This window comes from Scardinius erythrophthalmus (genome assembly GCF_964197995.2).
Source record: "Scardinius erythrophthalmus genome assembly, chromosome: 23".
Lineage (NCBI taxonomy): Eukaryota > Metazoa > Chordata > Actinopteri > Cypriniformes > Leuciscidae > Scardinius > Scardinius erythrophthalmus.
Window position 1 is genome coordinate 30,875,909 of NC_138243.1, and position 21,272 is coordinate 30,897,180.

The following is a 21,272-nucleotide window of genomic DNA, read 5'->3' on the forward strand; positions in this document are numbered from 1 at the left end:
GTGTGTGTGTGTGTGTGTGATGGGCAGGTATAGGGGTCGGGTTAGTGTGTGTGTGTGTGTGTGTGATGGGCAGGTTTAGGGGTCGGGTTAGTGTGTGTGTGTGTGTGTGATGGGCAGGTATAGGGGTCGGGTTAGTGTGTGTGTGTGTGTGTGATGGGTAGGGTTTAGTGTAAGGAGACAGAATATATAGTTTGTACAGTATAAAAACCATTATGCTTATGGAATGTCCTCACAAGTATAACAAAACAAACCTGTGCGTGTGTGTGTGTGTGTCAGGTACAAGCGGCAGGAGACGCGTGCGCGCTACAGCATGGGTCTGGAACAGGACGACTCCTTCATTCCCGCGGGAGAGTCTCTGAAGGATCTGATTGAACAGTCTCAGAGCTCTGGCAGCGGATCAGGACTCCCTCTGCTGGTCAGACACACACATGACAAACTCCACACACACCACACACACACACACACACACACACACACACACACACACCTGCGCTTCCTCCTGTCGATGTATTAGAATTATTTTGATGTCTCTGTAACAGTGTAATTATATTGTTGTTTGTGTATATATATATATATATATATATATATATATATATATATATATATATATATATATATATATATGTGTGTGTGTGTGTGCGTGTGTGTGATGTGATGTGATACAATATAAATATAACGTGTTATATTTATATGTATTTTATATTATATATAAATATAAACATAAAAAAACAAAAAATATAAACATAAATATATTTATATGTATATAAATATATATATACATCAGGGTTGTCGATTTAATGCATTAATTGAATTAATTAGTTATTGAAAAAAACAATTGTTACAATTATTAATGCATTTAATGCATCCGCTAGAATACAGTTAGAATTAACCTACAATTCAAGATATTGAGGCAAAAATACCCCTGTGTGAGTTTTATCTCATATTTATATTAATATGATATAGTTAAGCAACATCATACGAGTAATGAGCTCAATATCACTTGAGTGCAAATGTGATATCGATTTTATTCAACAGTTCAATAAACAAGAAGTTAATATTGTGTTATATTTTTGCCACAATATTTTCTATTTTTGCTCAATTTTGCCAACTATAATATTACTTATAAAGCTAAACTGTTGTGCGTCTCCAAACACAGCGGTGTTTCGTTTCTGAATTTTGGACGAAGCAATCGGTGAACTAATGATTCAACGGTTCATTCATAAAGAGACCCTGCGTCTCAATGTTCACACTGTCCATCCTAAACAGTGTGTGAGATTAGAATAAGTGTCCCAAAGCATAGTATGTTGAAAAGAGCATTGCAGAAGTCCTCGGATGATCTGCTATTTCCGCTGGATTTTCGAGGTGTGGATCCGTGTTCAATATAACAGCTAATATTACCCACAATCCATTGCGCTTTGGAGGAGGAACTACAAATTCCAGAATGAATCAGCTGTTTGAACGAATCGAATGAATGACTCAATTACTCACTCATTTAGACATTTACCGCCACCTACTGGCAGTTTTAGCTTCTTATTTAGAATATCATTAAAATATATTTCATATTTCCATATAAAAAAAATATATAAAAACTCATTAAAGGTATAGTTCACCCAAAAATGAAACTTCTGTCATCATTTACTCTCCCTCATGGCTTAAAGTTAAGCTCCCTTAAAAGGCTTAAATGTAGTCTAAAAGTTTAAAATGTGTAATAAATTTTATGTTGAGTCAAATAAACATTTTTTTGTAAAGATATTTTTTGTAATGTAATGCTTTAATTTAAAGTAATAATGTAGTGTATCTGATGCTTTTCTCATTTAACACAATAATGACTTTAAATGATCTTTTGAGGGTAATTAATCAGATAATAAATCGTGTAATTTATTACCCTTGATAGCCCTTATATATAATTGTAATAAATGACGTGCAATAAGTGACAATGTAATAAAATAACACACATTATACAAACACTTCATATTTAATGTTAATAGACAGTTTGTTAATTGCATTTAATAGATGAATATAAACATTAGCAGTTGGTGTGTAAAAGGTGTTTTTATGTGTAAAAGGTGCTTTGAACCAGTGAATCGTTTTGTGAATCAGTTGATTCACGGTTCGGAAAGCTTTGTTTGTCTCATCATTAACATCATGGCTCTATCATACACCCGGAGGAATGCAGCGCCAGCAAGTGTTTTTTGCTAGTTTCAGTTTTCATATTCATATTTTATTTAAATAGCTCATTTGTTTGCCCATGGGCTGCTGGTCTGAGAACGAGTGTGTGTTCAGGAGCATTGTTGGAGCGTTGCTATTTTGAGGAACTGAAATAGATTGAGCCGTCGACCAACTGAGACCTGCTCTAAAGTCAATGGCGCAGTGTTTTTTTTTTTATTTTTTTATTATTATTTAAAGAGCGCGTTAGTAATTTGAGCCTATAGGCAGGTCCACAACACACACACACACACACACACACACACACACACACAGCTTTAATCTCACGCACAAGCAGATCCGTTTCCTCACTAGAGAAGCGTTCAGTCTTTCCTCTTGCTAATTCCTCCATGTAAATAGCGAATCCGCCACGGCGCGAGCGCAACTGGCTTTTAAAGGAATAGTTCACTTTAAAATGAAAATTCTGTCATCATATACTGACCCTCATGTTGTTTCAAACCTGTATGATTTTCTTTCTTCTGCTGAACAGAAAGGATTCTTCAAAATATCTTTATTTCTGTTCAGCAGAAGAAAGAAATTCATACAGGTTTGAAACAACATGAGGGTCAGTATATGATGACATAATTTTCATTTTAAAGTGAACTATTCCTTTAAAGGGAATGGGAGATGAGACTCTGATTGGTTTATTTCACGTTACGCCCCAAAACACACCCATTACGCATTAAGAGAATAGAGACAACCCTTTTAGACCATGCGCCGGGAGCACCGACCATTTTTCCCATCGTTAAACTAGCAAAAGTGGATTCGGACACGCCCTAAGTGCACATGCCATGAGCTTAGATCGTTAAAATAGGACCCCATGTCTCTTTGTCTTCTGTTAACGTGTTTCTCCCCGTGATCTGGTCACAGGTGCAGCGAACCATCGCCAAGCAGATCCAGATGGTGAAGCAGATCGGGAAGGGCCGGTACGGAGAGGTGTGGATGGGCCGATGGAGAGGCGAACGAGTCGCTGTCAAGGTCTTCTTCACCACAGAAGAGGCCAGCTGGTTCAGGGAGACAGAGATCTACCAGACCGTCCTGATGAGACACGAGAACATACTGGGTACGACACATCACACCACATCACATCACATATATATATACACTACCAGTCAAAAGTTTTAGATCGGTAAGATTTTTAATGTTTTTAAAAGAAGTCTCTTCTGCTCACCAAGGCTGCATTTATTTGATGAAAAATACAAACAAAAACAGTAATATTGTGAAATATTATTATAATGTAAAACATCTGTTTTCTATGTGAATATCTAGTAAAGTGTAATTTATTCCTGTGATCAAAGCTGAATTTTCAGCATCATTACTCCAGTCTTCAGTGTCACATGATCCTTCAGAAATCACTCTGAGGATTTGATGATAAAGAAACATTTATGATTATTATCAATGTTGAAAACAGTTTTTTACATTTTTATTTCATGATGCTGTGATGAATAGAAAGTTCAAAAGAACAGCATTTATCTGAAATAGAAAGCTTTTGTAACATTAAACACTACCGGTCAAAAGTTTGGGGTCAGTAAGAATTTTTATTTTAAATTATTTTTTTTTTTTTTTTACTTTTGGGCAAAAGAAATCAATACTTTTCAAATTTTGATTTGATTTGTGTTATTGTTCGCAACAATCTTGTTTTATTGTACCGATTTATTCTAATTTTTAGCATTTATAATAACAAATATACAGAAAATCCACTTTTGTTGCATGAAATAAAATAACCGTTAACGGAAATCAAATTCAATATTTACCAAAATTCCCGTCAGGATTCATCGCGGCTGATATAAAAGGCACAGGCTCGTGGACGCAGCTGTATCTGATCACAGACTATCACGAGAACGGCTCGCTGTACGACTACCTCAAATCCACCACGCTGGACACCAAAGCTCTTCTGCGTTTGGCGTACTCGGCAGTCTCGGGCCTCTGCCACCTTCACACCGAGATCTTCGGCACGCAGGGCAAACCGGCCATCGCTCACCGAGACCTGAAGAGCAAAAACATCCTGGTGAAGAAGAACGGCACGTGCTGCATCGCTGACCTGGGGCTCGCCGTCAAATTCATCAGGTGACGCACACAATACATCTGTTTTCTAGATTTATATCACTGATCATATCAGTTATCAGTGGAACATTTAAATTAAAGAATGGTAAAAAAAATTTACCATATATATATATATATATATATATATATATATATATATATATATATATATATATATATATATATATATAGTATACACACACACACACACACACACACACACACATATATATATATATATATATATATAAGCATATGTGATTGTTGTATTATTTATTTTATTTTGTTACATTGCTTTATTTGTTTTAGATAAATATGTATATCAACCATCTTATCAGTTATTATTTTCGTGTCATGATTGTATTTGTAAGTTATATGAAACTATGTAAAAGTAAGTTTTCTCAAATATACAAGTATATGGAATAACTTTTTATTTTTTATTTTACATAATTTATATATATATATATATATATATATATATATATATATATATATATATATTAAGTTATGGTTGATAACTGATATACTTCTAAATTTGCACATAAACCTAGAACTCTCTAGATATACTTATAAAAACTCTCACGTATATACTTATATTGTATATTATAGATATATAGAGAGTACTATTATATAGTGTATATATATATATATATATATATATATATATATATATATATATATTGTGTATATATTGTGTATATAGTATGTATATTTTATATATGTATGTATACTCTTTCTACATGTTTTTTTTAGAATTTATTTTTGTGGAATTTTAGAAGTATCATATCAGTTATCAACCATAACTTACAAAATTAATTATTACAGAATTGTTTACAGAATAAAATAATTTACAGATTTATTTATATTATTTATTATTAATATTTAACATGAATATATATATTCATTTATTTATTATCAATTACATATGACAAAATAACCAAAAACAAATTGTAACCTCATGGTTGTCAACACTGATGTAGCCGCAGTTAAATATGTTATATATATCAAACACAGTTGTATTGTGCAGGAGCCGTCAGACTGAGGGTGTTAGACGTTTAACTGGTTGGTGTTGATTTGTTCTCAGTGACACTAATGAAGTGGACATCCCGCCCAACACACGGGTTGGCACCAAACGCTACATGCCTCCTGAGGTCCTGGACGAGAGCTTGAACCGATGCCATTTCCAGTCCTACATCATGGCCGACATGTACAGCTTCGGCCTGATCCTGTGGGAGATGGCCAGGAGATGTGTGTCCGGGGGTGAGTTCAGCGCACACACACACACACACACACACACACACACACACACACACACACACACACACGGCTGCACGATTAATCGCAATTTACATGAAATCGCACTTAAACCGATTTGGCTTATCGCGATTTTGAAATTGCAACCGAGTTGAGCTGCGCTGTGATTGGTCAGCAGAAATGGAATGTCATTTTAGAGGCGGAGCAAGTTATGATGTTTTTATCATGAACGGGATATTTGTTTCCTTTGTCATGAATGAGTCTTACAGATACATTAATCACAGTAGGTGCTCAGTGGGAACATTTATTTTGATTTCATCTCAAATGTTGCTATTCCACCACATGTTTTTAATCCTCATCCTCATGGTTGATGTTGTCCTGCAGGGATTGTGGAGGAATATCAGCTGCCGTATCATGATCTGGTGCCGACAGACCCGTCCTACGAGGACATGAGGGAGGTGGTGTGTATCAAGAGACAGAGACCCTCGTTTGCAAACCGCTGGAGCAGCGATGAGGTACAAAGTTTCCCTTCTTAACCCTCTAAATTAACAACATGATCAAAACTTTGCTGATAAACCTGTCACACTTAATCTCCTACATGCCTTACCCGACTTGGACTTTACTTGACTTGGATTTATACCAACTTGGATTTACCCTACTTGGACTTCCCGACTTGGACTTATACCGACTTGGACTTATGCTGACTTGGAGTTATACCAACTTGGATTTACCCGACTTGGACTTATTCTGAATTGGATTTATCCCAACTTGGACTTCACCCGACTTGGACTTATACCGACTTGGACTTCACCCGACTTGGACTTATTCTGAATTGGATTTATCCCAACTTGGACTTCACCCGACTTGGACTTATACCGACTTGGAGTTATACCAACTTGGACTTACCCGATTTGGACTTATTCTGACTTGGACTTATCCCAACTTGGACTTATACCAACTTGGACTTCACCCGACTTGGACTTATCCCAACTTGGACTTCACCCGACTTGGACTTATTCTGACTTGGACTTCTCCCGACTTGGACTTCCCCCGACTTGGACTTATACCAACTTGGACTTCACCCGACTTGGACTTATCCCAACTTGGACTTATACCAACTTGGACTTCACCCGACTTGGACTTATCCCAACTTGGACTTATACCAACTTGAACTTCACCCGACTTGGACTTATCCCAACTTGGACTTATACCAACTTGGACTTCACCCGACTTGGACTTATCCCAACTTGGACTTCACCCGACTTGGACTTATACCGACTTGGACTTCACCCGACTTGGACTTATACCGACTTGGACTTCACCCGACTTGGACTTATACTGACTTGGACTTCACCCGACTTGGACTTATACCGACTTGGACTTATACCGACTTGGACTTCACCCGACTTGGACTTATACCGACTTGGACTTATACCAACTTGGACTTCACCCGACTTGGACTTATCCCAACTTGGACTTCACCCGACTTGGACTTATACCAACTTGGACTTATTCTGACTTGGACTTATACCGACTTGGACTTCACCCGACTTGGACTTATACCAACTTGGACTTCACCCGACATGGACTTCACCCGACTTGGACTTCACCCGACTTGGACTTCACCCGACTTGGACTTATACCGACTTGGACTTCACCCGACTTGGACTTATACTGACTTGGACTTATTCTGACTTGGACTTATTCTGACTTGGACTTCTTCCGACTTGTACTTCACTCAACTTGGACGTCTCCTGATTTGAACTAATCCCGACTTCATCCGAGGGCTGTCGCTTCCACTCCAGCAATGACTGCTGCTTCAGTACTTCCTCTCTGACTGAATCCCAGCTGAATCAAGAGGGAGGGGATGTTATTTTGATTCAAGAGGCACAAATGTCAACTAGATTGCTCTTTAACAAGCACCAATTGACCCTTTCACTAAGCCACGCCCGAAAACCGCCACAGGCCAATTGTGGCTTAGCAACCGTAACTAGGCGCGGGAGGTCTGGCAAGCTTTCGAGCGAGGGAAACATGGCGAAGCGTTGTGCGTATGGATTGTGCAAATCTGATACCCGGTATGCTAAATGTTTGGACAGGGGGGTTGAATTTTTTCCCTTCCCGAAACCTAAAACCCAAGGGGAGAAATGCCTGGCGTGGATCAAGCAGTGTGGGAGACCCCATTCACAAAATGTCGACAGGATTAACAAAAACACCTACGTTTGCTCCACGACGTGTGAGCAGAAGCCTGGCACGCTAAAAATATAAGCGGGAGAATGTAATCATTGCAAAGTGGTCAGGCTAATGTCTTGTGTTTATTCCACAAGATTTATGGATAAGCTGTTAAATTTTTTTCAAATGTCACTCACCCTGCTGTGCATGAACACAGCTGTTCCTCAATCCGTGTATTTCCCATTTGAATGGTCAGCGAATGAGGCGCTGCTGCTTGCGCTGGGACCTATAGGCTTTAGCTTCGATTTTGATTAAATTATTCTCTAATCGTTTGCATATTATGTCGTGGATGTATCCCTCGAATGCATACTGCAGTCCCTTTTGTTTTGCCCTCTCAGATATTTCACCTGTTCGCCAAAAATTACTAATTATCTCCTTAGGAATGATTACCAGGAACATGAGTTTAACACAATAATGATGTGCACCGATAAATCGTTTATAATAAATAGCAATATCCCCCCCCCCCCCCAAAAAAAAAGGTTAACTTTACTGCAAAATTGCTGGAATCAATCAGCAACAGTTTCCAACTACGAAACTCTAAAATACAAACACAGGCCTTCATAATGACTATTTTAGTTTGAAAGTACACTTATTGTCTTCCTCAGTCAGTTCAAGACAAATTCTGTTGTATAAAGCACTGTATCACTAATCTTGCCGTGTGTGTGTGTGTCCAGTGTCTGAGGCTGATGGGTAAACTGATGACCGAGTGTTGGGCTCACAATCCGGCGTCCCGTCTGACCGCCCTGCGCGTGAAGAAGACGCTCGCCAAGATGTCCGAGTCTCAGGACATTAAACTGTGACACTGAGAGTCTGAGGAGACGCTGGATGAGGGGATGTATCCTGCTTTCTGTGAAAGCTCCCGCAGACGAGTGGACAATCCTTCAGATAAACTCACTGACCATCCAACACAATCAACCAGAAACACACTACATCTGTATCTCAGTCTTTAAATATTCATGAAGGCCTTTTTATGATGACAAAACAAACCAAATGATTCCGTAAAAAAGCATTTTCAAACGTTCACCCTGAACAGCGTCCGACATTGAACATGAAACTCTTTCATCATATTCTCCAGAAGACAAACGTCCAGCACCAGGTTTTACCGTCCAGTCGTTTCATCGCTCAATTACGTCTTTGTAAAATATGAATGTAAATATTGAATGTCATGAGTTACGGAAAAATGTTTTCTTTCATCACGTGAACGTTTGTACAGGATGTTTTGTTTTTATGTTGACTTGTGCCTTATTTAACACACATGTAAAAGTTTAATATTTGATAGTTCTGTGTAAATGGAGTGAAAAATAAATGTACGTGTTTAACATTCCCCTCCTTTAATAAAGTGAATTCAAATCTGATTTCAAGTTTTTTTCTTATATGCAGCAAAATCTTTGCTTGAATTATAACTATTTCTTAAACTCTAGTAACAATGTAGATTTTTACAACATGACACATAATAACACCACTGATAAATTCACCCGACTTGGATTTCAAGAGTTAAAAATAATATTCATGATGGTAAATTACACGAAATTAGAGGTTAAACTAAATCAAATGGAGTTTTAGTGCTCCTTAGTGGACAGTGTATTGCAGACGTTATTTCGTAAATGTTATTTTGTCCATGATCGCGCACCGTAGTTCATTAGAAAATGGCCGATACTGCTGCAGGTCATAGACATAATATACATAGACGCCCTATTGGCCGCTGGATCGTACGTCAACGGCGCCGCCATACTGCGGAGGGCAACTTTCCCATACCTCTCATAACGAGAATTGAGAAAAATGCCTATTTCTTGTGCTGCTTGGGGCTTTACAAATCGCCACACAATTGAAAACGTCTCAGGGAATTACCTTTCTCAAGCAAAACTGAAAATTTGTTTCTGGTTGCATTTCATTTACTATTTTTATTTTCAGAGGAGAAAGGCCACGAAATTTAAAAATACTACTGTTATTGTGTCACGAAATGTAGTTTTAAGAGTTTTTCAGTCGACAATGTAGTTGTTTAAAGCTCAAATCTGTGGTTTATTTATAAAGATAGCGCCTTTTTAAAAATGTTATCTGACGGTTTCGGAGTTGTGAGATCCAGCGATCCCCGCGGGCGCTCAGCGCTCATGTACCCCGCCGAGAACAGCCTTGCCTCGGCTATAGTGCCTGTCGTACACCGCTTCTGAGTTCTGACGTTCGTCGCTGTCAGTCTAGTGAGAATAATTCGTCTTGTGTTTATCTAACGGGCGATCTTTGGTTTCATTAATCTATAATTTGTTCCTTGGCAGATTGTTTTGGCTGAGGGCAAAGTGAAGTTTCATAACTTAATATATTTAGGCTATTATAACAGTGTAGCCTGCTGTATGTTTGACTGGATCGTTTACTTTATTTCTTGATTTGTATAGCTTCTTATACCTTTTAAAAACTGAAATTTAATAAAAAGAGACAGGGTTGCGTCATTTTATTTTATATAGCCTATGTAATAATATTTTAATGTATAAATTTACATTATTTATTATTGTTATTATAATAATATACCACTTGCAATAATCAATCTATTATAGTTATGCTGTTAAATTATTTTACTATTCATAGTAACTATTTAACCTATTATTTTTTATTGTCTATATTCTGTAATTGATATTTCATATTCTACTGCTATTAGTATACATAAACTATATGCTATTATCAATATATTATTATTATTATTATTACTATTTTATTTACTGTATACTGTTTGTTTATTTTATTGACTAAACTATTTACTATTAGCCTACCTCTCACTTTATCTTATATTTACTATTTGCATTGCACTGTAGTTGTACCATATCATATTACCATAAAGGATCCATCAGTTATCTTTGTTATTGCTAAAATCGGGTCAATGACAGAATATGCTTTTCCCACAATAAGAAAACTTTATTTAATTTAATGTGAAAATTAAATTATATCTCAGTATGGGGGTGTTCACAATTCTTATCCAAGAATGAAAAGCTAAATACATGACAAGCCAGAGCTTTGGCCATTCCTTTTTAAAAAAAAAATAAAATAATATATAAGTCTAACTATCGAGAGTTTAACTAACTACAGATGGAACTTTTTGTACACCACATACAAACCACTGAAATCGGTTGATAAATGTAATTTTTTTTGGTTTTTATACAGAAAAACCGCAGCTCAGCAGTTTACTTGCATTTGATTACAGCGCAGTCTTGCCCTCCACAAAATGGCGGACGCGTTGACGTATCGCAGCAACGTTCCAAAGCGGCCAATAGGGCGTCTATGTATATTATGTCTATGCTGCAGGTAAGCGCGCGCTTCTCCTCTCAACTGTTTATTGTGTCTAAGAATAGGGATAAAAGTGTGTTTAATACGAGTTCCTCAAATGTAAATGTTCGTGGGTGGTATCAACAAATGTACAATGCGTTGGATGGGTTTATATGAAACTTTGTTGAGTAGTTACCGTTGTACCTCGTGTCTCAGTGAAATTAACATGCTAATGTAGCATCGAGTCATTTGCATGGTTTCTCTGTCCTGTCAGTTTAAATATCAAGAGCATTCAGTTCTTTTTCTCTTCCTTTTGTGCTTAAACCGACACGTGCATGTAAAATGAAGTCAAAATGCCCGTCTCGTCGAGTATCCTCAAACACAGTCTTGTAAACGATCGAGAAAGAAAACGATGCATATCATTATAGCCTATGTCTTAAAGTGACAGAAGCCTAATGTACCAGAAGCTGTTTGTCACCAATGTTAATCAAACAGCAAAGGAGAAACTCACATTTGTAGCTTTAACAAAGATAAACTGTATTAATTATATTAGGTATATTTTATTTATACAATGAATACTTTAATTTGATTATTTAATGTCTGTACCTGCAGGGCTCAACACTAAAGATTTTTTTTCTATTAAAATTTTTATTTGCCCTGCCAATATTTTCACTGGACCCACCACAAAAAAGTAATCAATGGAATTAAATAGGCCTAGTTATTTTTTGTTGTTGTTTTTGATCCATGTAACCTTAATAAATAAGGATATGTCTTCAAAAACTACCAGCCTAACTCACATACATTGTTTATATTTTTTAAAGACTGTCAGTAATAAAATACAAATTCATTTCAGGTTTTTCATGTAGATTTCATGTCAGGTGCAGAAATAGGAATCAAATGTAAAATATCACTGCATAAATATAGATGAACCCTTATTTAAGTTATTCAGTCAAGAGCAGTGAGCGAAACATGTTTTTTCTGTCTTCTGTTATCGTCTTTTATTAGAAAACTCTTCCCTGACAATTTTTCTGTTTTCACAGTTATATGATAGGGAGCATCATACAATACCACATTCTCTTCAATAAATGATTCAATTACAAATAGGCTACATTTTTTTAAAGGTGCCATCCTTCAAAAAAAATAAATTCATACACCACATTCCATACCAGACGGGGGCAGTATACCTCCAGAAAGTGAGTTGGTCTACTCTAGAGTATGAATATGACATCTTCAAGCTACTCCCCTTCACCTTTACCAGTGAATATGTTCATATTCGTTTTGTTCATATTACATTTTTATTGTTAGTTTAAATTACATTAATTTGACAGACAGCATTCGCTGATGTTGACCAAGCTAGCGCCAACGTAACTTAACAGAGCTGCCAACTCTCACGCATTCACCGTGAGACACACGCAATTGACACTTTTCACACGCTCTCACATCACACATCAATTTTCTCACGCTCAGAAAAATTGCGAAGCAAAGAGGACACGGATACCGACAGACTAGACAGAGCAGGTTAGTTATGATATAAAAAAAATCTCAGCTCTCAGATTCTGTCAATTTTATTACTGAATTCAAACAATAAATACCGTTTTGGCGCTTGTAATTGTTACACGACAGATCCCTAGCGCACGTGAACCGATCAACTAACGTTAGCTAATAGTAAAAAAAACATGAACTCTGTTGAAAGATACAGTAGGCTACAACTTACCAAAATGTATTCCTCATACTCATACATAATATCGACCAATCAGTGTTTTTTATCAGCGTGAAGAGGTCAATAACACAGCTGGAGAACAATTATGTCAGATTTACCTCAGGAAAGCCATTTAATAAACATAATATAGGTCACGTAGTTGGCAAGAAAAAAGAGCTAACTTATAGAGATTGTGCTATGTGTACTATTACAATACTATATTTATGTGCGTTATACGTTTATCGAACAGCCTTCGATACGTTTCTATGTTATAACTTCCCAAAAAAACTACACAAACATATAAAACAAACTTCTAACGAAATACTAACAGCATCTTACTTACCAATCCAAAAGAAATGTTGCAAGTTTGGAGTCGAACCTCATTTCTTTCATGTCCATTAGTTGTCTCCAGCGATGGAAAGCAGTGCCAATGTTTACTCTGGTTTTGTTCCTTTTTTTTTATCAGATTTTATTTGAATGTAGTAGTGGGCTGTAGGCTACTTTCCACACGATTGACATCAGGTTCAAGTATGCCCACAAGCCGTGCGAGTTATTCGTGTATTGCATGTTTGACTGACTGGTGGTTATGTTGCCCGCATACCGCCTCCCATGGCCGAAACTGGTATTACGACACCTGTCGGGCCGTGGCTAGTAATGCTAATGCTAATTGAGGTTGATATCTCTGCAGCACTATAACTTGACATTTTTTTAATGACATCATCGCCCTTATTTCTTCTCATTCTTTTGATGCGTGTAGGTCATTTTTTGGATATTTTTACCTCAATTTTTACATATGGCACCTTTAAGTCACTTGAAACAATGTCATCGATAAATGTGTTATTTTAAGCACCAAGTTTCTATCAAAAGCTGATTTTGATCCCTATCGTAGACATCAGTGTGCATATTAACTTTAAACTTCTATCTTTTAAGGCGAGACACTACAGGTGAACAGGGTAAAATTTTATCACCATGAAACTTCCTCAGTTGATTACTTACACAAGTATATAAAAATAAAATTTGTATGTTTAATTATGTAATTAGCTATTATCTCATTAAATATGCACGATTTTGCATATATTTTCGGTAGATAGATCTGAACATACATATGATAAAGCCAGGTGCAAAATTCTCTTTTCATTTTGTTTACACTCAAGATGAAATAAAAATTCAGAGGGATTTCAGGATATATGCTTTAATTACCTAGGAAATCAAAATATACTGTCCATGGCCATAAAAAAAAAGATTTTCGCCATATGTTTTTTATTAAAATGTCACATACAGGGTTCCCGCGGGGTCTTAAAAAGTCTAAAATTCGGAACTTTAAATTTAAGGCCTTAAAACGTCTTAAAAACGGACAGATTTTCATCCGCGGTCTTAAATTTCATTTAGTCAGGTCTTAAAAAGGGTTTACCCTCATTCATTTCCAGAAAAGCTGGCCGCAGAAAGTTATTACAAAGTAGCAAAAAAGTATCGAGTCGTAGCCTACAAAGCGGAGCTCTAGAGCAGGGGTCTCCAACACGTCGCTCGCGGCCTGATTGGAGGTCGCTCGCCAAGAGGCCGTTCACATATCGCGTCTTTTGCGCACTCAAGTTCGTTCAAATGTAGGCGCGCGGTAAGCGTGCTCATAATTCAAGCGCGCTCAAGTTCGTTCAAATGTAGGCGCGCGGTAAGCGTGCTCATAATTCAAGCGCGCTCAAGTTCGTTCAAATGTAGGCGCGCGGTAAGCGTGCTCATAATTCAAGCAACGCGCTTGTTTTTTCCAGGCGCTGTCTGAAAGCTCAGTCAACAGGAAGGATGGGGGTGCACCCAAACACTACGGGTGTTTTTCTCTTCTCCGTAAATAAATCTTGTAGTAGACGTTTTTCGGTGGTGGAAAATCCATTAGCTACTAAAACTTCTTTGTCGTTGTGGAGAGCGCAGTGCATGGTTGCATAGCAACGACAGACGCCACGGGAAAATCGGACCGAATTTTACTATTAATAATATAAGATAAGCTAAAGTGCATAGAAATGTTTTTTAATTATATAGTAGCCTATATATTTTGTCCCGTTTTTTGTTTTAGTTAGTAAAATAATGTTTAAGTCAAGCTTAAAAGCCTTTCTCAAAAGAATAATCACAGTCTCTTCCCCACAGTCAAGCATACAGATACAGTTTATTAGGTAATTCAGCACTTTTTTGAATTATTATTATTTTAGTATCGGATTGGTACTCGGTATCGGCCAATACTGAATCCCAGGTATCGGAATCGGTATCGGAGGCAAAAAAGGCGGATCATGCCACCCCTAGTTATGATCAACTAAAATCAACTAATTATGTGTTTTTTACAGTATAATATGCAATTTTCTATAAAAATGTATATCAGATTCTGTTCTTTTCTCTGACATGCGTTGTTGGGTGTGGAAGGTTACTAATAGGATTTATCTGTAAATTAATGCTTTTTCAATTACTGAATTCATTGAAATAAAATGAATTCTTTGATTTGAATATTTATTTGGTAATGCTAGGTCTTAAATTTCAATCTTTATGGTCTTAAAATGTCTTAAAAAGGTCTTAAATTTGACTTGCTGAAACCTGCAAGAACCCTGCACATAAATCAGGCCAGGAATGATTTATTAACAAATTGTATAACTGGATAGTTTGGTGTACATAGGCTGAGATGTTTGTACTGGAGAATGACAAAAAATTCATTTTGAGAAAATGGCAGTTAAAGAGTTAAATAGCTTTAAATGAGATTTGGACATTCATGATTGGTTACTGATAGAAAGGAAATGCCCATATTTGGGATAGCGTTGTGCAGGAGACTCGGAGCTTTACGACGACACCGGTCACGACAGACTTCAGTAAACGGACGTAACTCGGCGTGTCGCGCTGGAATGCTGACTTCTTGGTAAATTCGGGAGAAACTTACTGCCGCAAGTAAACAAAATGTAATAAAATAAACATCTTAATGTATATTTTCAACCTTTTCTTTATAGCAGCTTGTAAGAACACATATTGAAGGAGTAAACTAGCCCAAAATCTCCAAACTGACCACTGCATGAAAATCAATGTTTTTGCCTGCCGTGTCTCGCCTTAAAGGGATAGTTCACCCAAAAATGAAAATGCTGTCATCATTTACTCTCCCTCAAGTTGTTCCAAACCTGTATGATTTCCTTTCTTCTGCTGAACACAAAAGAAGATATTTTGAAGAAGGTCGGTAACCAAACGACTGATGTTCCCCATTGACTTCATAGTAGGAAAAAAAAATACTATGGAAGTCAATGGGGACCAGAAACTGTTTAATTACCGACCTTCTTTAAAATATCTTCTTTTGTGTTCAGCAGAAGAAAGGAAATCACACAGGTTTGGAACAACTTGAGGGAGAGTAAATGATGACAGCATTTTCATTTTTGGGTGAACTATCCCTTTAAGTACTTTTATGATAATTTGAACTATTGCATCACCGAAATAATGAAACTATGAGGTTGAAAAGACTGTGAAGCTGTTTCATGGCGACTCTCTCCGGGTCAGCGGCAGCGCCAACTCAGATCTGAATGTTGCCATATGATTTTGTCAAAAGTTTAATAGACAGACGAAATGGAAGATCACGTGTGTGTTTGAATCCAGATCAGTCTTTATTAAAGATGAATCGTGCAGCTCTAGTGTCTCATCTCTCTCTCAGTAGCGCGAGGGCTTTCAGTGCGTTCAGTCTCACGTCTCCTCCATGTGAACACTTGTGATATTACGTCACTAAACACTCATAATGACACTCTTCATCCTCTGTTGGAATGAGTGGCTAACTTCTGTCAACCTCATATACAAGCAAGGACAAAAATAAAGCAATTGAATTTGAATTAATATCGATTCTGGAATATAAAAAAAATCTATTTTAGAGTCATAAAAAAATAAAATAAAATCGCGATAACAAGGTGAATAGATTTTTTTTCTCCCAGCCCTAAAACACACACACGTTTACACACGTGAATGTGTTGAGAAAAAAACACTCAAAACAGCAATGATGTCATTTGAGAGATGTTTACTATTACTGTAATATTAAAAATCTTTAATATTTTTTTCTAAAATATAGATACGTTATTATTAATGTATACGTTATTATTTATAACGAACACTTTTATTGTTCTCGTACTTTCATCAACAATATGGTTTGATCAAAATAATTTCCTTATTGTCTGTGCTGAGGCTATTCCGTCATTTATCCACGGCACATGCGTTTTGTTTATATGTAGCCTCAGTCATGTTGTTCAATGACAATGGCATTATTTAGGTATTTTATTTATTTCAATTTTTTGGTTGGTAAATTACAAAAAGGTCTCATTTTTTAATGCATGAACCGAGCAATAACCTTTGTGAATGTTGGTTAATAAAACATTTGTGTTGATATTAGTTCACAGTCATTATCTAATGTTAACAGATGTTGAGATTAACTAAGATTAATAAATGCTGTTCATTCATTGTTAGTTCATGTGAACTAGGGATGCACCGACATAATTATGACTGAATTTTTGGCTGATAAATCTAAATTCAAATTTTGATATAATTTTTGAGAGCCTGATTACAAAAGTCTCTCCATTAAAAGCCACGTCCCAAACACACACTTATGTTTTTATTATAATTTTATGTGGCCGATATGACAGACTTGCGCTGCACATGTTGCACTGAACTGGATTTCAATCATATTTCAAGCAATTCAGAATCATCATGTTGAACAGTGCGCATCTGAAGGAAATCCATTATTTATTGGTTTTAATATATCTTAACGGGCCGATAACGATAACATTAAAAATGATCACATCATATCAAACTAATGCTAACAACATGAAACCTTATTGTAAAGTGTTATTTTTTTTAATAAAGAAAGTTGGCTATAGGAGTGTAAAATGAATATTAAAATGTAAGGAATCTTAACTGGTTGAAACTAGGCCACTGTACACGTTTAATGTGTGTTGAAGTGTTTGGGACGCGGCTTTTAATGATGAGACTTTAGTTTTTGTAATCAGGCTCTGATTACAATTACTAATCAAAGTATTTCAATTTGGATTTACATTATCTATCAATATAATCAGTTATCGGCTTTCAAATATAAAGAATTATTATATCTCATAGGTTCGTTATCTATGAGTGTTTAGTGATGTAATATCACAAGTGGACACGTGGAGGAGACGTGAGACTGAACGCACTGAAAAGCCCTCGCTAGTCGCGCTACTCGTATGCTGAGAGAGAGATGAGACAGTAGAGCTGCACAATTCATCTTTATAAGACTGTGATCTTAATTCAAACACACACGCGAACTTTCCATTTCGTCTGTTTATTAAACCTTTGACAAAATCATATTGCCACATTCAGATCTGTGTTGTCACTGACGCGGAGAGAGTCGTCATGAAACAGCTTCACAGTCTTTTCAACCTCATAGTGTCATTATTTCTGTGGTGCAATAGTTAAAATTATCATAGAAGAACTGGGATAAAAGTTTAGAGTTCAAATATGAACACTGATGTCTACGATAGCGATCAAAATAGAGTAGCCTAAATCAGCTTTTGATAGAAACGTGGCGCTTAAAATAACGCATTTATCGATAAAGTGACTTAAATGCATTTGATATTGAATCATTTATTAAAGAGAATGTATTGCTGTATCATGCTTCTGAAATAAGTCAGAAACATATGAATTGTTTTTGTAAATATGACTCATCTTATACATCATGTACAGTCTGTGTAAGTGTATGATTTAACTTTCCCCATGGCCTAGTGTTAAACAAAATTGCAATATAGTGCAGTATTGAATCGGGAGAAGGGTGTATCGTCTCAGCCCGAGTTCACATCATAACGCACTCATCATTATTTTGAGATGACAACCTGTGACGTTCTTGTCATGGAAACGTAATTCTGTCAATACCAAAATGAATCTGCAGTGGTCAGGTGGTACAAGTCGGAGCTCATAAGTTATAATTATGAGTTTAAGAGACACTTTACAACAGAATCTCCAACTTATGGCGTGAACACACCGAATGAATTCACCCGACCTGGACTGTAATCAAACTATGAACCATATAAAAAAAAGGTATCTTTTTGTTCATGGTCGGACAAATGAACATTTAAAGATCCAAGATTTATAGTGACCCTTGACCATACTTTCACCTTTTATTTCCTGTAAAGCTGCTTGTTCATATTGTGAAGCACTATATAAATAAAACATCACATAATAAACACACACAAAAAAACCAAGACGCATCTGAATTCAGTGTTGCATATAAATATAATTTATTACTTGTTTAAAAATTCTTTCTTACATTTTGTACAGAAACTTCACAGAGGAGATGCAAGCTTTCGCAAATTACATCATGAACGTGCCATAAAAGAATAAGTAACATCCTCACTATAAATATAATAATCGCATGATTGATTGATAACTATGGAAAGCGACTGCTAGCATGTATAGTTAGTTTGATAAAGGATGCAGAATTTGCATAGACAGCTTTATAAATCTGGACAACTGAAGGTGGACGCTGGGAATCACAAACACACTCAATGGCTATTAGTTTAGTTTGTACAGTTATGTAGACTGCCGCTCTCTCGCATGCATCCATCAGTGAACGTCCTCGGTCCGGTAAAGTCACAGCGATTCACATGCCGTAATGACGAACGTATGAGTGACGACGTGTGTGTGTGTGTGTGTTCCTGAAAGGCGTTGAACATCCAGGACTGAACCGCACAGTTGAAAGAGTTTAGTCACTAGTTTGTCTTTCTCTTCTAAATTTCGATTACATACAGATCACTATTCAACAAAACGCAATTAATAATAAAATGAAAAGTAATAATAATCATAGTAACACTGTTAAACTTTACAGTTTGCTGTATATACACAGGAGGCTGGACGTGTCGTTACAAGCTCTGTCCACTGGATGGCGCAATGAGACCAAAAACAAAACGGATATGAAAGGAACGTATAAATAAAGGCATTTTCCAACACGCGTGTTTTAATCGCCTGCGAGCCGCTCCCGTGTCCCGGTCATGTGACGTGTCCCGGTTCTGGTCATGTGACGTGTCGGGGAGGGCCGAGGTCCAGTATTTGGACAGCAGAAGTCGCGTTTCCTAAGAAACTGATTCGACGAATAGAAAAGCAAACTGTACCAGGAATCGTACAGACTCTTCCCTCGGGGTGTCACCTTGTTTTTGCGGATTGAACGTGTTTTGGAGCAGGTCTGCCGTCGCCCCGGTGATGTCAGTGCTCGGTTGCCATGGAAACGATGTTCTCGTGACGGCCCATCTCCTCCAGAACGGCGGCCAGGCGGTTCAGGTTCCCGTCGGGAAAGTGTTGGGCTTCCCACAGGTCCAGGATCACGCCGGTCGGACTCGACTTGGTGGCGAAGTAGTTCAGATACCTACACACACACACACACGTCATCAGCAGGAGGAAGACTGATTTGTGTTTGTTGATTATTACACTGTGAGAAACTGTAAATGTGCTCTAAAGTTTGAACAAAAAGTTTACATTTCATTTAGGCAGGTGGAACTTTTGCTGAGTTATTTTTATTTTTATTTTTTTTTAATAATTACAAATGACAAAATGTCATTATTTAAAAAAATTACAAATGATATATAGAATATGTCATTAAAAAAATGTAAAAAATAAAAATAAATTAACAAACAGAAGTAAATTAATATTAACAACTGAAATAAATTAAAAACTATGAAAATCTATATTTGTATTAGTGATGCATGGAATAAGTCATAGCAGCAGATAATCACAATAAAAAAATAACATTGCAATTAATTGTGGGTCACGAGTGGAGGAGAGATTAATCATTAAGTGTTGATTTTTATAAAGACAGAACTCAAGGTAAAACGTAATGAATGCATTTTCATTTTCAACAACCTGGTGTGACTTCAGGAAAACCCAAACAAGGAAGACATGTGACTAGAGCTCCACCTAGTGTTCATTTATTTCTATAGCACTGTTTACACTAGTGTTTCAAAGCAGCTTTACAGACATAACAGGAAAATAATGCAACAAAGTTTGTTTCTAGGAGAAAATTCAATTTTGCAACTTTCACTGCTTTTAAATGAACATTTATAAAGTCAGTGTAATATACTCTTATGAGAATATATATGTGTGTATTTAATATATTTTCAAGTAAAAGTGCAGTAGTGACCTGTCCAGGTGTAGTTTGTGCACAGATATATGTGACCCTGGACCACAAAACCAGTCACATGGGTCCATTCTTTTAAATTGATGTATGGTTTGTTATGATAGGACAGTATTTGGTCGAGATACAACTATTGTAAATCTGGAATCTGAGGGTGCAGAAAAATCAAAACATTGAGAAAATCTCCTTTAAAGTTGTGCATTTATGTTGGCGATTGTGCTGCATTCACTCACAAAAATACATGTTTTATATATTTACGGTAGGAAATTTACAAAATATCTTCATGGAACATGATCTTTACTGAATATCCTCATGATTTTTGGCATAAAAGAAAAATCTATAATTTTGACCCATACAATGTATTGTTGGCTATTGCTACAGATAAACCAGTGCGACTCGAGACTGGTGACGTGATCCAGGGTCACATTATATATATATGTTACCGGCAAA

The 21,272-nt window shown here is 36.6% G+C and overlaps 2 protein-coding genes across 6 annotated transcripts in view; one reads left to right on the top strand and one right to left on the bottom strand.

Moving 5' to 3' along the window:
* bmpr1bb (bone morphogenetic protein receptor, type IBb) overlaps positions 1 to 9,085 on the top strand; it is a 116,891-nt gene extending 107,806 nt beyond the window's left edge. For all 5 annotated transcript variants that reach the window (XM_081354049.1, XM_081354051.1, XM_081354050.1 and 2 more), the window contains 6 exons: positions 277 to 415; positions 3,076 to 3,268; positions 3,975 to 4,272; positions 5,333 to 5,508; positions 5,887 to 6,017; positions 8,406 to 9,085. In XM_081354049.1, the coding sequence (XP_081210175.1) occupies positions 277 to 415; positions 3,076 to 3,268; positions 3,975 to 4,272; positions 5,333 to 5,508; positions 5,887 to 6,017; positions 8,406 to 8,531 (1,063 nt within the window). In that variant the 3' untranslated portion in view covers positions 8,532 to 9,085. The remainder of the gene's footprint in view (positions 1 to 276; positions 416 to 3,075; positions 3,269 to 3,974; positions 4,273 to 5,332; positions 5,509 to 5,886; positions 6,018 to 8,405) is intronic.
* A 9,824-nt stretch (positions 9,086 to 18,909) lies between these two features.
* Positions 18,910 to 21,272, bottom strand: part of unc5cb (unc-5 netrin receptor Cb) — a 226,338-nt gene continuing 223,975 nt past the window's right edge. Inside the window, exon 17 of the mRNA XM_081354125.1 lies at positions 18,910 to 20,057. Coding sequence (XP_081210251.1) covers positions 19,898 to 20,057 — 160 coding nt within the window. The 3' untranslated portion in view covers positions 18,910 to 19,897. The remainder of the gene's footprint in view (positions 20,058 to 21,272) is intronic.